We start from the raw sequence: 15,160 nt of genomic DNA on the forward strand, positions 1-15,160 counted from the left end.
ATTGTGGACAATGTCCCGTAGACGTCTAATAGGCGTCTAATAGACGTCTAGGCTATAGACGCGTCTATAGCCTAGACGTCTAATAGAAGTCTATATGTGAAAGTTTTCTAGACGTTTAAACGTCTATTCAACATTAAATAAGGTTCTCTTTAGTACATTTAACCTGTGATCCTTACCTTTGTGATGTGCCAGGGTGTGAAAATTTACATCTTTTTTTTTTATATATAAAAATAGGTTTCAGTGACAGTCATACGTTAGCTACAGATATAAATACACCTTTTGATGTTAAAATGAACCAAAAAGATAATTGAACCTAAATAAAAACATTTTTCAAACATAATCCAACCATCACAAATATAAATGTGCAATGTTTTTAATCATATGTTTAAAAAAATGTAAAAATATACATACAATATTAAAAAATGGGAGCTATTTTAATAGAACAAAACTACTAAGTTGTCACGGTCGGGTGGAGCATGGACCAGGACGACCAAGTGCAGCTTGGACCAGGGTTTATTGGTGAACTCAAAAAAGGCAAACTAACAGACTCGGCAACTGACATGACTTAACAAAACCTAACAACGAGATTGACCAAAAAGACGTGAAACAAAAAGACAGGGTGACATTACCAATGACAGGAACAAGAACCAAAAAGACATCATGACATGAACACACAACATAAATCCAACACCGAACAGCCACAACCAATGATCCGACCGGGAGTGAGGGGTAGACAGGACTTATATACACGACAGGTAACGAGCGGCAGGTGGGAATAATCACACTGATCATGGGCACACAGGAGGGGAGGGGCGAGCACACAGACAGAAACCAAGACAACAGACACATAGTGGAGCAGTTGGGGACGAGACGTGACAGAACCCCCCACCCCCCACCCCCAAACCCCCCCACAAGGGACGGCTCCCGACGTCCCAAAAAAAACCGAAACCCCTACGTGGCGAAAGGCGGGCGGGTGGGAGCGCACCGATCCAAGCGACCTCACTGGCAATGGTAAAGTCCTAACCGCGGTCTGCAGCCACTTGGGGACATAAACTACAATCGGCGGCACACACTGGGAACCTACACCGCAATCGGCGGCACACACTGGGGTCCTAAACCACACTCTGGCGGGTACTCTAACATGAACCGCACTCGGGCGGCAACCCTAACATGAACCGCACTTGGGCGCAACCCTAACATGAACCGCTCTCGGGCGGCAACCCTAACATGAACCGCTCTCGGGCGGCAACCCTAAGATGAACCGCTCTCGGGCGGCAACCCTAACATGAACCGCTCTCGGGCGGCAACCCTAACCTGAACCGCACTCGGGCGGCAACCCTAACCTGTGTCACGGTCGGGTGGAGCATGGAACAGGACGACCAAGTGCAGCTTGGACCAGGGTTTATTGAAGCAACTCAAAAGGGAAACTGACATGACTTAACAAACAATAACTTGACTGACCGGGACGTGAAACAAGAAGACAGCAGGACATGACGGCATCAAGACAGTACGACAACCCCGAACGACAGCAGCCAACACGACAGCAACCAACACGACATCAACCAATGATCCGACAGGGAGTGAGGGGCAGACAGGACTTATATACATGACAGGTAACGAGAGGCAGGTGGGAATAATCACACTGATCATGGGCACACAGGAGGGGAGGGGCGAGCACACAGACAGAAACCAAGACAACAGACACATAGTGGAGCAGTTGGGGACGAGACGTGACAGAACCCCCCCCCCACAAGGGAAGGCTCCCGACGACCCAAAAAAAAAAACTAGGGGAACCTGTCACGGTCGGTTGGTGTAGCATGGAGCCGGACGACCAAGTGCAGCTTGGACCAGGGTTTATTGGCGGAACTCAAAAGGCTAACTGACATGACATAACAAACAATAACTTGACTGACTGACCGGGACGTGAAACAAGACAGCAGGACATGACGGCACCAAGACAGGACGACACACCGAACGACAGGAACCAAAACCAATGACCAAAACCAAACCAATACCAATACCAATACCAATACCAATACCAATACCAATGATCCGACCGGGAGAGAGGGGCAGACAGGACTTTTATACAAGACAGGTAACGAGAGGCAGGTGGGAACAATCACACTGATCATGGGCACACAGGAGGGGAGGGGCGAGCACACAGACAGAAACCAAGACAGACACATAGTGGAGCAGTTGGGGGCGACGTGACAGAACCAAACCGCACTCGGGCGGCGACTTGGGGAACCGAACCGCACACGGGCGGCGACTTGGGGAACCGAACCGCACCGCACTCGGGCGGCGACTTGGGGAACCGAACCGCACCGCACTCGGGCGGCGACTTGGGGAACCGAACCGCACTTGGCGGCGTTTTGGGGAACCGAACCGCACTCGGGCGGCGACTTGGGGAACCGAACCGCACCGCACTCGGGCGGCGACTTGGGGAACCGAACCGCACTGCACTCGGGCGGCGACTTGGGGATCCGAACCGCACCGCACTCGGGCGGCGACTTGGGGAACCGAACCGCACTCGGGCGGCGACTTGGGGGACAGAACCACACTCGGGCGGCGACTTCGGGGACAGAACCGCACTCGGGTGGCGACTTCGGGGACAGAACCGCACTCGGGCGGCTACTCAGCGCTGGAGCTTGTTTTAATTTTAAAGCCATTGCTGTCCTTGTTTCATCATCCGTGGCCTCTTTGTGCGTGTCCCCAACAGCTACTACAAAGATGAACTCGATGGACATTGGGCACCACCCATTGTAGACCTTGGGATTACTCTGTAAAAGAAATATGAAAAAAACAACTGCCTGTAAAAAAGGTTTTTTCTTGATGTCATGTCAGTCGCATATTTTGAACATTAAGCAATCCCACAGGAACGAACACAGGTTTTTTTCCATTTACCAGCGCTATCAAAGCAGGCTTCCTGAGGGCCCTCTGCACGAGTCACACAACCACGCATATTGAACGTTGTCATTGTCATTTGTGTAGAGTCTACAACAGAAAAGAAAAAGTCATTGAGAGCAGACACCACATCATAAGCCTTCACTGTTGTCTTTTTTAATCTACAGTACAGATGTCAAACTCATCATACCTGTCCATGGTCTTCTTGGAAACATGCAGGTCTTCAAATCAGCCCCTCCCAACACAAGACTGTTTTGCAATCTGTATACAAGGAATTATGAACAGTGTATTATTGAGGATTATAATTGAGGACCTTTTTTTTCTAGGAAATCAAGCAAAAAATACCTGAAAATTCAGTAACTTTGATAGTAAAGCAATTAAACCAAATGGTTTGTAAGCTATCAAGAGTGAAGGGGGAACCACAACATCCAAAATTTTGACCAGTAACTTTGATAGTACAGCAATTAAACCAAATGGTTTGTAAGCTATCAAGAGTGAAGGGGGGACCACAACATCCAAAATGTTGACTAACTAATTCCAAGCTTAATCATTCATGTCATTGACATCATGTCAAAGGTCTCCAGATCAGTCATGGGCAACCGCCCACTCTCCGTGTGACATTATGAACGAGAGTTGAGGCACCTCAGCCTAGGGATTGCCAGAAAGTTCTCCACGATGACCTTCAGAAATTCTGAGAATAAAGAGAAATAGAAATAAAATACTCATTTAAATTACTGTAGCTATGACCTCTTTTTAAATGACTAATGCCTACAAAACAAAAAACGTTCTTACTTTTCCCATTTATGGGCGTTTCACACTCACTTCCTAGCTGTTGAAGAATGAAGCAAATGTTAGCTGCAAGATTCAAATGAACCATTTTCCAATTAGAAAACTTTGCCCTGTTTGAAAAAAAATTATGGCATTCTGGCTGTGCCTTTGAATGTGGTGCAATTTAATTTGGCTGTTGTACATATCCAATAATGTTATTTTAAAATAGTACTGGGTAAAAAAAAATTGCTTGTTCTCCAAGTTGTTATCCAAATGATGAAAATCCATCCATCCATCCATCCATCTTCTTCCGCTTATCCGGGGTCGGGTCGCGGGGGCAGCAGCTTTAGGAGGGACTCCCAGACTTCCCTCTCCCCAGCCACTTCATCCAGCTCATCCCGGGCGATCCCAAGGCGTTCCCAGGCCAGCTGAGAGACATAGTCTCTCCAGCGCGTCCTGGGTCGTCCCCGGGGTCTCCTACCGGTGGGACATGCCCGGAACACCTCCCCAGGGAGGCGTCCAGGAGGCATCCTGATAAGATGCCCGAGCCACCTCATCTGGCTCCTCTCAACGTGGTGGAGTAGCGACTCTACTCCGAGTCTCTCCCGGATGACCGAGCTTCTCACCCTATCTCTAAGGGAGAGCCCGGACATCCTGCGGAGAAAACTCATTTCGGCCGCTTGTATCCGAGATCTCGTTCTTTCGGTCACGACCCATAGCTCGTGACCATAGGTGAGGGTAGGAGCGTAAATCGACCGGTAAATTGAGAGCTTTGCCTTTTGGCTCAGCTCTCTCTTCACCACAACGGACCGGTACAGGGTCCGCATTACTGCCGACGCTGCACTGATCCGCCTGTCGATCTCACGCTCCATCCTCCCCTCACTCGTGAACAAGACTCCAAGATACTTGAACTCCTCCACTTGGGGCAGGATCTCATCCCCGATCCGGAGAGGGCATTCCACCCTTTTCCGATCGAGAACCATGGACTCGGATTTGGAGGTGCTGACCCTCATCCCGACCGCTTCACACTCGGTTGCGAACCGTTCCAGCGAGAGCTGGAGATCACGGCCTGAAGAAGCCAACAGCACCACGTCATCTGCAAAAAGCAGGGACGCGATGCTGAGGTCCCCAAACCGGACCCCCTCAACGCCTCGGCTGCGCCTAGAAATTCTGTCCATAAAAATTATGAACACAATCGGTGACAAAGGGCAGCCTTGGTGGAGTCCAACCCTCACTGGGAACGAATCCGACTTACTGCCGGAAATGCGGACCAGACTCTGGCATCGGTGATACAGGGACCGAACCGCCCTTATCAGTTGGCTCGGCACCCCGTACTCCCGAAGCACCCTCCACAGAACCTCCCGAGGGACACGGTCGAACGCCTTCTCCAAGTCCACAAAACACATGTGGACTGGTTGGGCGAACTCCCATGCACCCTCGAGGATCCTGCCGAGGGTGTAGAGCTGGTCCACTGTTCCACGGCCAGGACGAAAGCCACACTGCTCCTCCTGAATCCGAGGTTCGACCTCCTGACGGACCCTCCTCTCCAGCACCCCTGAATAGACCTTACCAGGGAGGCTGAGGAGTGTGATTCCCCTGTAATTGGAACACACCCTCCGGTCCCCCTTCTTAAAGAGGGGAACCACCACCCCAGTCTGCCAATCCAGAGGCACTGTCCCCGATGTCCACGCAACGTTGTAGAGGCGTGTCAGCCATGACAGCCCCACAACATCCAGAGCCTTTAGGAACTCTGGGCGGATCTCATCCACCCCCGGGGCCTTGCCACCGAGGAGTTTTTTAACTACCTCAGTGACTTCGACCCCAGAGATTGGAGAATCCGCCTCAGAGTCTCCAGGCCCTGCTTCCTCAATGGAAGGCGTGTAGGTGGAATTGAGGAGGTCTTCGAAGTATTCTCCCCACCGACTCACGACGTCCCGAGTCGAGGTCAGCCGCACGCCATCCCCACTGTAAACAGTGTTTACGTTGCACTGCTTCCCCCTCCTGAGACGCCGGATGGTGGACCAGAATTTCCTCGAAGCCGTCCGAAAGTCATTCTCCATGGCCTCACCGAACTCCTCCCACGCCCGGGTTTTTGCCTCAGCAACCGCCGAAGCCGCGTTCCGCTTGGCCATCCGGTACCTGTCAGCTGCCTCCGGAGTCCCGCAGGCCAAAACGGCCCGATAGGACTCCTTCTTCAGCTTGACGGCATCCCTTACCGCCGGTGTCCACCAGCGGGTTCGGGGATTGCCGCCACGACAGGCACCAACGACCTTACGGCCACAGCTCCGGTCGGCCGCCTCAACAATGGAGGCGTGGAACATGGTCCACTCAGACTCAATGTCCCCCGCCTCCCCCGGGACGTGGGAAAAGCTCTGCCGAAGGTGGGAGTTGAAACTCTTCCTGAGATTCTGCCAGACGTTCCCAGCAGACCCTCACAGAGCGTTTGGGTCTGCCAGGTCGGACCGGCATCTTCCCCCACCATCGGAGCCAACCCACCACCAGGTGGTGATCAGTTGACAGCTCCGCCCCTCTCTTCACCCGAGTGTCCAAAACATGCGGCCGCAAATCCGATGACACGACTACAAAGTCGATCATCGAACTGCGGCCTAGGGTGTCCTGGTGCCAAGTGCACACATGGACACCCTTATGCTTGAACATGGTGTTCATTATTGAAAATCCATGTCGAGCACAGAAGTCCAACAATAGAACACCGCTCGGGTTCAGATCGGGGGGGCCGTTCCTCCCAATCACGCCCTTCCAGGTCTCACTGTCATTGCCCACGTGAGCATTGAAGTCACCCAGTAGAACAATGGAGTCCCCAGAAGGAGCGCTCTCCAGCACTTCCTCCAGGGACCCCAAGAAGGGTGGGTACTCTGAGCTGCTGCTTGGTGCATAGACACAAACAACAGTCAGGACCCGTCCCCCCACCCGAAGGCGGAGGGAGGCTACCCTCTCGTTCACCGGGGTGAACTCCAATGTGCAGGCGCCCAGCCGAGGGGCAATAAGTATACCCACACCTGCTCGACGCCTCTCACCGTGGGCAACTCCAGAGTGGAAGAGAGTCCAGCCCCTCTCGAGAGGGCTTGTACCGGAACCCAAACTGTGTGTGGAGGCTAGTCCGACTATATCTAGTCGGAATCTTTCTGCCTCGCACACCAGCTCGGGCTCCTTTCCAGCCAGAGAGGTGACATTCCATGTCCCAAGAGCCAGCTTCTGCAGCCGGGGATCAGACCGCCAGGGTCCCTGCCTTTGGCTGCCGCCCAGCACACATTGCACCCGACCCCTTTGGCCCCTCCCACAGGTGGTGAGCCCATGGGAAGGGGGACCCACGTTTCCTTTTCGGGCTATGCCCGGCCGGGCCCCATGGGCGAAGGCCCGGCTACCAGACGCTCGCCTTCGAGCCCCGCCTCCAGGCCTGGCTCCAGAGGGAGGCCCCGGTGACCCGCGTCCGGGCGAGGGAAAACGAAGTCCATTTATTTCAATCGTCATAAGGGGCTTCTGTGAGCCGTGCTTTGTCTGGCCCCTCACCTAGGACCCGTTTGCCATGGGTGACCCCACCAGGGGCATGAAGCCCCCGACAACATGGCTCCTAGGATCATAAGGGCACGCAAACCCCTCCACCACGATAAGGTGACGACTCACGGAGGGGCAAATGATGAAAATGTACAGGGTAAACCTGGGTTTTATTTTGCACTTTGACAGCCGCTCCAGTTTCCGGAGTGTGAAAGTCAAGGCAATGACATGTTGAAAATGCAAGTTTGATTATAGAAGATTACAACATACGCTTTTTGCATATGCTCGACAGTAGCTAAGCATACGTAAGTATATTCAAACCACCAATAACAACAATTTCCAAAGATAACACAAGGCAGTTGTGATTACTTCAACAATCAAGAATAAGTCTAGAATCAATCTGTACCTTGTGGAGTCCGGTCAGTTTTTAATACAGATGCTCCTCTTTTCTCCAGGCTTGGAATCTGTGTTGCTAAGAGGAAAAAGAACATCATCTCATTTGACAACTCACCCGTAAATCGCTGTTAATCACATGACACAACACAATTTTAACTTTTGAAGTGCTTTGCCTTAGAGTTCCAAGCCCTGTTGAGCGTTAAACAAAGTTAGCTGCACATTTTAATGACATCAGAAGATAAAAACCTACCTTTTCACATGCCACTCCTTGAGCTAAATCTAGCAGGGCTGTGGACTCAGTCGGATTTTTGCACAGAGTCCGAGTCCGGCCTCTTCACCACCGAGTCCGAGTCTGGCTGTCCATTTTTTCTGTTAATTCATGTGAATGCTTACTCTTTATTCAAGGCTAATTTAGATAAAAATCTACCAGAACGAACGCAACTGCTTTCACACTGGCTGGTTCGGCTTATATAGGATCTGTTAGGTTATGGATTTTAGTTATTGATCTGACTCCAAATTGCGATCAACACTTAACACATTAATTACTATGTCCTAATCCACACACTGGCGCACCTAACAATTTTGCGAGTTCGTGTGACTAGTAGATTAATCAGACCAAATTTACCAATTGTTTATTCCTGACAAAGCGCACTAATACAGGCCTGGGTCCCGGGTCCCTCACACTAAAACTCGTGCGTTTTTGTGACCACCAAAAGACGACACATTCTTCCGGGTTGCCCAGTTTTAAAGAAACACAATATGAATATTAAAGCATGCAAAACATTGTGAGATGATTGGTCGATGTCCATCTCCTCCCCGTGTCGGTGTTATGAGGTCAGGTGGTTGGGATTTCCCCGCGAAGCCCGACCACCTGGACGTGATGTTGTTCTCGTTTCTCACCGACCTTGAGGTGTTCTCGTCCGGTACTCCCTGTCTGGGCCTATTCCACAACAGTTCGAAGAAAACAAGTTCATGCAGTTTGCCTCCACATTCTTCGCCACCCACCAATCCACACGAGCACTCCAATACTAGATATTATATTAATATAATTATAAGTTTAACACTTAAAAATATGTTTGCACACTGCCGAAAGCACATTTCCCTTTAGATCCCTTGCTGAGAGCGCGAACGTAAAAGTGAGGCGACGTTCCAATCGGACGTCGGATCGATAACATTTTCCCTGCCCCACCGGAGTTGTGCTAGTTCATAACGTAGATCACTCATGGCGTAGTCATAAATGTACGGTTGACAATTTAACCGATAGAAGTGGATACATTGGAACATAACCTACACTCTAATATATTATTTGACATGGTATTAAATGCGTAGCTTTACAAAAATAGTCATTGAAGCCCACCCTTAGCCCTGAGTGCCATTGGCATGAGGCAAAACGCTTGAAAACACACACTCTCGCCCAATTAAATAACCATTCTGAAACACAGGACATGTAAGATAATATTTTTTAATCATTAATTACACCATTATAGCTCAGACATTTATCTAAACACAAATAATTAGTGACAACCCCACAACTATCGAAACACATCAATGATATAAACTGGGTAACATAATCGTCCTTGACTTTGGTATATAATGTAAACATTAGCCTAAGTGCAACTCAACGTGGCCGCATTGATGGTAAGCAGGGCTGTGGACAGTATTCCTACGCGCATTCTCAGCAGCATGATGAAAATAATATTGAACGTATTTTTTTTATTGTCGGACTCGGTGGACTCGGTCAAAATCAGCACCGAGTCCGAGTCCGGCAAAAATGACCAAGTCCGACCGAGTCCGAGTCCCCGAGTCCGAGTCCACAGCCCTGAAATCTGGAGTCACAAATCACTACATGGTGAAGGAATGGGGTCGAAATACAAAAAGCCCTGCCTTGCTACAAAAACAGGTATGCTCAAACCTCATTGAATAAAGTACATAAGCGGACAAGTATATTCACATATTAAATCAATAAAAGAAACATTTTAAGCATATAATTATGCCTGCACACCAAACCAATAAAGAAGACATAACTAGACATTTTTATATATGGTGATGACATAGGTTTTTATAACTTCATGATCTGATATGTATTTCTGTGCACTTTGAAATAACAAACGTTTGTTGATGGGTTGCCTGAATAGCATAACAACCCTTAAGGAACTGTTTAATGCATGCCTGATGTTATTCTAATTCACGGACACGGCCCAAGGTGTCTAAGAATGTTTTGTACTTGTTGAGACGAGTTGGAAGCCGCACCCTCTCTGCCTGGGTGTGTCTCAGCCACACTCAAGGAGGCAGGCTGTTGAGAGCACCAGGTGGGGTTAATTAAGAGGGAGAGTGTTGGAGCTCACGGTAACTTGCCATGATTTAGACAAGGCAGCATTTCCAAAGGGCAGGACTGCAGCGGAAAGCTTGGAAAACGAAGCAAAAGAAGGAGCCGGTGAGCCTTTGGACATTTGAATATGGGGCTACAGCTCACATCTGGGTGGCTTAGGAAATTAATATGTAAAATTTATATGGGTCATGGTTATGTTCAACATTATAGTGAAATTGTGGTAAATTATGTGGTGTATTCTAAAAAGTAAAAGCTAAAAAAGAAATCGGGAAAAATGTTTATGTACTTACCAGGGTTGAAAGCTGTTTGGCTAAGTCATCCTGACTTAGTATTTAAAACCTAAGTATTTGATTTTGGATTGTATTGCTTAATTATGGTTTAGAGTTTGACCATCTATTTGTGTTTATTTTAAGGTTTTTCACCTGTTTCAACTGTGTCAACTGTGTTGGCTGTGTTGGCCGTGTTTGGCCGTGTTTGGCTGTGTTTGGCTGAAGATACAAATAAACCAAAGACAAGGAAAAAAACCAGTCATGATCACTGAGTGAAGTCCAGTTCAAATCCTTTTGTCCAAGCGCCTTTCAAGTGGGGAGCTGCAGTTTAACCCCACAAAAGTGTGGGCCACTTGACAGTGAAAAACCGGTGTGAAGACCGGAGTATCCTGAACTGACCAGGCCTGGAAATCCAGAGGCTTGGTAACACACTGAGCTCAGCTCACGGCAATTGTCTGAAGAGGAGCTCAGAGACAGTTTCAAGACCCTTATAATTGAGTCCAGCAAAGTCATGGAAGCAAATGAGGATGTGGAAACCCAGTACCTTGCAGAGATGGAGCTGGAGGAGGACCCCGATGAAGTTCCCAGTTTGAGCGAACAGCAAAAGGCCGATATTGTGAAAACTGCGGACGGGTGTGAGATGAAACTGAAAGAGCTGAAGGACCTCATTCAAAGGACACTCTGGGCTAACTTCGGAGAAGAGGAAGTGACGATGGCAGTAGAGGCTGCAGAGAAGAAAGTAAAGACTGTGATGTCCCTTGAACCTGATGGAAGTAAAGAGGCCTTTGACTTTCTGTTTGATTACATGGAAAGATTGATCAAGAGAGCAAAGGAGCTGCACACACAGTGGAAGTGTTGGGCCCCTCCCGCCGAGCAGAAAGACTTCCAACTGCGGGTGAGGGAGCTTGAAAGCATCATTCCCAAGTTAATGTCCAGAAAAGCATGGTTCATTGGAGCAAAAGCTAAAGAAGATGTTGAAAGAAGTGTAAGTGCAGCTTCCATCAGCTACCCAACAGCCATTAGGCTGAAGCCAACCCCCCTCCCCGAGTTCACTGGCATCAGGCGAGACTTTCATCGCTGGAAAAGAGACTGGGAGGCCCTTCAGAGGCAAGGAGAGCCCACTGGGTCAAAAGAAGTTAAAAAGTTCCAGCTCCTTGACAGTTTGGATGAGAAAATAATGAGAGATCTTCGGCTGATGACCTATAACACAGCAGACGACATCTTTCGGGTCCTGGAGAACCGGTTTGGAAGTCAAATAGCGATCGCCATTGAAATAGTGGAGGAGCTCCAGAGACTTCCAGCTGTTAGAGGCAACCAGCCCAAGAAAGTTGTTGAGCTCATCCAAGCTGTTGGAAAAGCCCTTCAAGATCTGAGTGACCTTGGTGAAACTGATGCTTTAAAGAATCCTCTGGTGACAAAGTCAATAGAAAGCAAGCTTCCTGATGCATTGAACAAAGAGTGGCTTCTCTATGCAGCTGGGAGAAGTTGTCCTGATCCAGAGAAGCGGTTTGACAGTCTTCTGACCTTCCTCAAGAATCAAGAAAGCATTTATGAACAGCTGGACAAGTTGAGGGATGAAGAGCCATCATTCAGGAGAGAGCGGCCTGAGCAAAGGCAAGCCAGAACTAGAGCCTCAAGCCAGTCAAGTAGCCACCTCTCAGGATGCATCATCTGTGGGGACAGTAAGCATAAGAGGAAGCTGTATTTCTGCAAGAAGTTCCGGGTGCTCAGGCTCACAGAGAAAAAGAAGGCAGTGCGGAAATTGGGCGCCTGCTGGAAATGCCTAGAGATCCATGATGGTGATAATCACTGCAGGACAACATTCCTGTGTAAAAATCCTGAGTGCGAGGATCAACGAGAGCATCATTTCTACCTGTGTCCCAATGCTGAACCATCCAGAGGCAGCATGGCCCAAAGGAGGAGCAAAGGCAGCACAGTGGGAGGTGGCGAGAAGGGTTACACCGAGGCCCAGGAAGAATTCTTCGAAAAGCTCTCACCTGAATTAGTCCAACAGTGCCGGGACGCATTCTGCAACACAGTAGCAAGAACCTCCCACGCTGCGAAGACGCACTCAAGTCTCCTGGCAGAGAGCGGCCTAGTGGAGTGGCCGGTCATCATGATGCTGCTGGAGGTAACTGCCAATGCTGGGCAGAAAATTGGGACTTTGATCGACCTAGCATCCGATACCAACTATATCACCCATGAGGCCGCAGGGCAGCTCAATCTTAGAAGTGAAGACGTCACGCTTGTGGTTCATGGCGTGGGAGGCATGAAAGTCTTGGTCAAAACCAAACGATACCTCCTAAAAATCCGTATCACCACCCCAAAAGGCACTCTCAAGTCCCACCAGCTAGTTTGTTACGGCTTAGACAGCATAGCAGACGTCCACAGGCATGTGTCAGCCGGAAAACTGCAAAGGTTCTTCCCAGACATCCCACTTAGTGACCTGACAAGACCAAAAGTGATCCAGCTTCTTATAAGTCACAAAGAGGGGCAGCTGGCTCCACAGAAAATCCGCACGGTGGGGGACCTCGTGCTGTGGGACGGACCACTAGGGAAAACAGTTGCAGGCACCCATCCTGAGTTGTTTGAGGAGGTCACTGTCTCAGCCCGCACGTCAAGGACGCACTTTGCTAGATCTATGAGGACTGCTGCTGTGATGTATGAAGAACACACCTGCAAAGTCCCCATTCAACCTCAGAGATCCCGCGTCAAGCAGCTGCTGTGCGAAGTGAAAAAACAAGTGGAGTTCTGGTTCGGAGACGTCAACCTCCACAAGGACCGCTTTCTGAGAAAGCTCATTGACGAGTCGGATGACGGCTATGTTGATTTATCCGTGGTGGCGAGCTTCAATCGCATGAAGAAGCTGACGAGCGACACTAAACTGATCGCCCGGGCTCTGAAGAATTCTTCCGTACTGGAGGTGAATTTAGAGGGTGATAAAGTGAAACGGCAACTTCCCATCGGAGATGTTCCACCTGACGTGGACAGCCGCACAGTCTACGTGGAGCTCCTGCCCAAGGACGTGACTCACAGCTGGATCGAGAAGGTCTTCTCTAAATGCGGGACCGTCGTTTACGCCAGCATCCCCAGATACAAAACCACCAACGATCCCAAAGGCTTTGCCCTTGTGGAGTTCGAGAACCCAGAGCAAGCCCAAAAAGTCATTGAGATGCTCAATAACCCTCCTGAAGATGCTTCTAGGAAGCCGGGAATATTTCCCAAGACTAAGAAGGGGAAGCCCATCAAGATGACTGAAGACAATCCATCTTCAGGTGGCGGCGGGGAGGAAGAGAAGAAAAAGAAAAAGAAGAAAAAGAAGCTGCTGCCAGAGGAGGCCAAAGTGGCGCCGATGGACGCCGAGCCGCCAGTTCTGCAGCAGCAACAGCAGAAGAAGAAAAAGAAGCAGCAGCAAGGCTCAGATGCCGCAAGTCAGAAGACGACGGGTAAAATCTCGGAGAAGAAAAGACGCCGCTCGCGGGTGGTGGACGAATCGGAAGCGGCGCTGCCCGCCAAGATTAGGAAGCTCGAGGAGAACGATGAGGTCGAGTTTGAGAGCAATCCGCCACTAGAGGGCGAGCATGGGAAAGAAAACCAAGAAGACGCGCTGGTCAATGCAAAAGAGAGTGCCGGGAAGATGCAGAAGAAAGTATTTACATCTGCACTCACAAGAGCTCAGGTGAATAAAGACCCACCAGATCTTGAGTGCCGGAGGCCACCTGCTGGCATTGCTGCCCGAAACCTGGTGGATGAAAGACGGTTCAGCAACCTGACCACCCTGGTTAAGGTTGTCGCCCAGGTCTGGAGGGCAGCAAAGCATTTTGCAGCTCAAAGTAGGAGCCTGGAAACGCCAAAGTGGGAGGCAGCTCCATTTGAGTTCACAGGAGTCGACCTGTTTGGACCATATCAGGTCAAAGATGATGTGAGGAAAAGAGTCAGGTGGAAAGTTTGGGGACTTGTATTCTGCTGTATGGCCAGTAGAAGCATCCAAGCATCCTACATCCAGCATCCAGAGGGATCATCAGTCCACAATTCTTCACCGGGATGTTCGACGACTGGTGGTTTTGCTACCAGTGGAAGAGCAGACAGAAAGCCCAAAATAGAAACCCTGACCACAAGTCATTGTCTGCGATCTTTCCAGCGGTTTCCGTGGGAAGATCGAGTGGGAGGTGTTGAGACGAGTTGGAAGCCGCACCCTCTCTGCCTGGGTGTGTCTCAGCCACACTCAAGGAGGCAGGCTGTTGAGAGCACCAGGTGGGGTTAATTAAGAGGGAGAGTGTTGGAGCTCACGGTAACTTGCCATGATTTAGACAAGGCAGCATTTCCAAAGGGCAGGACTGCAGCGGAAAGCTTGGAAAACGAAGCAAAAGAAGGAGCCGGTGAGCCTTTGGACATTTGAATATGGGGCTACAGCTCACATCTGGGTGGCTTAGGAAATTAATATGTAAAATTGATATGGGTCATGGTTATGTTCAACATTATAGTGAAATTGTGGTAAATTATGTGGTGTATTCTAAAAAGTAAAAGCTAAAAAAGAAATCGGGAAAAATGTTTGTATGTACTTACCAGGGTTGAAAGCTGTTTGGCTAAGTCATCCTGACTTAGTATTTAAAACCTAAGTATTTGATTTTGGATTGTATTGCTTAATTATGGTTTAGAGTTTGACCATCTATTTGTGTTTATTTTAAGGTTTTTCACCTGTGTCAACTGTGTCAACTGTGTTGGCTGTGTTGGCCGTGTTTGGCTGTGTTTGGCTGAAGATACAAATAAACCAAAGACAAGGAAAAAAAACAGTCATGATCACTGAGTGAAGTCCAGTTCAAATCCTTTTGTCCAAGCGCCTTTCAAGTGGGGAGCTGCAGTTTAACCCCACAAAAGTGTGGGCCACTTGACAGTACTTGATTATATCTTTTGTTTTGATTAATGCTTGATGTGACGTCGTATTTTGCCTAATGCTAGACGCCAGCCTTGGATTACTATT

General features: G+C 49.2%; 1 protein-coding gene across 1 annotated transcript; it reads left to right on the plus strand.

Moving 5' to 3' along the window:
• The first annotated feature begins 10,637 nt into the window (after positions 1 to 10,637).
• On the plus strand, positions 10,638 to 14,705 carry LOC125986890 (uncharacterized). Its single transcript, XM_049750815.2, has one exon. The coding sequence runs from the start codon at positions 10,691 to 10,693 to the stop codon at positions 14,441 to 14,443; it is 3,753 nt and encodes a 1,250-aa protein (XP_049606772.1). The 5' UTR covers positions 10,638 to 10,690; the 3' UTR covers positions 14,444 to 14,705.
• The last annotated feature ends 455 nt before the right edge of the window (positions 14,706 to 15,160 follow it).

This window comes from Syngnathus scovelli, chromosome 19 (assembly GCF_024217435.2).
Source record: "Syngnathus scovelli strain Florida chromosome 19, RoL_Ssco_1.2, whole genome shotgun sequence".
In the NCBI taxonomy this organism is placed as follows: Eukaryota; Metazoa; Chordata; class Actinopteri; order Syngnathiformes; family Syngnathidae; genus Syngnathus; species Syngnathus scovelli.

Coding starts and splice junctions, on each gene's coding strand:
- LOC125986890 (XM_049750815.2), top strand. CDS start 10,691: ATGGAAGCAAATGAGGATGTGGAAACCCAGTACCTTGCAGAGATGGAG.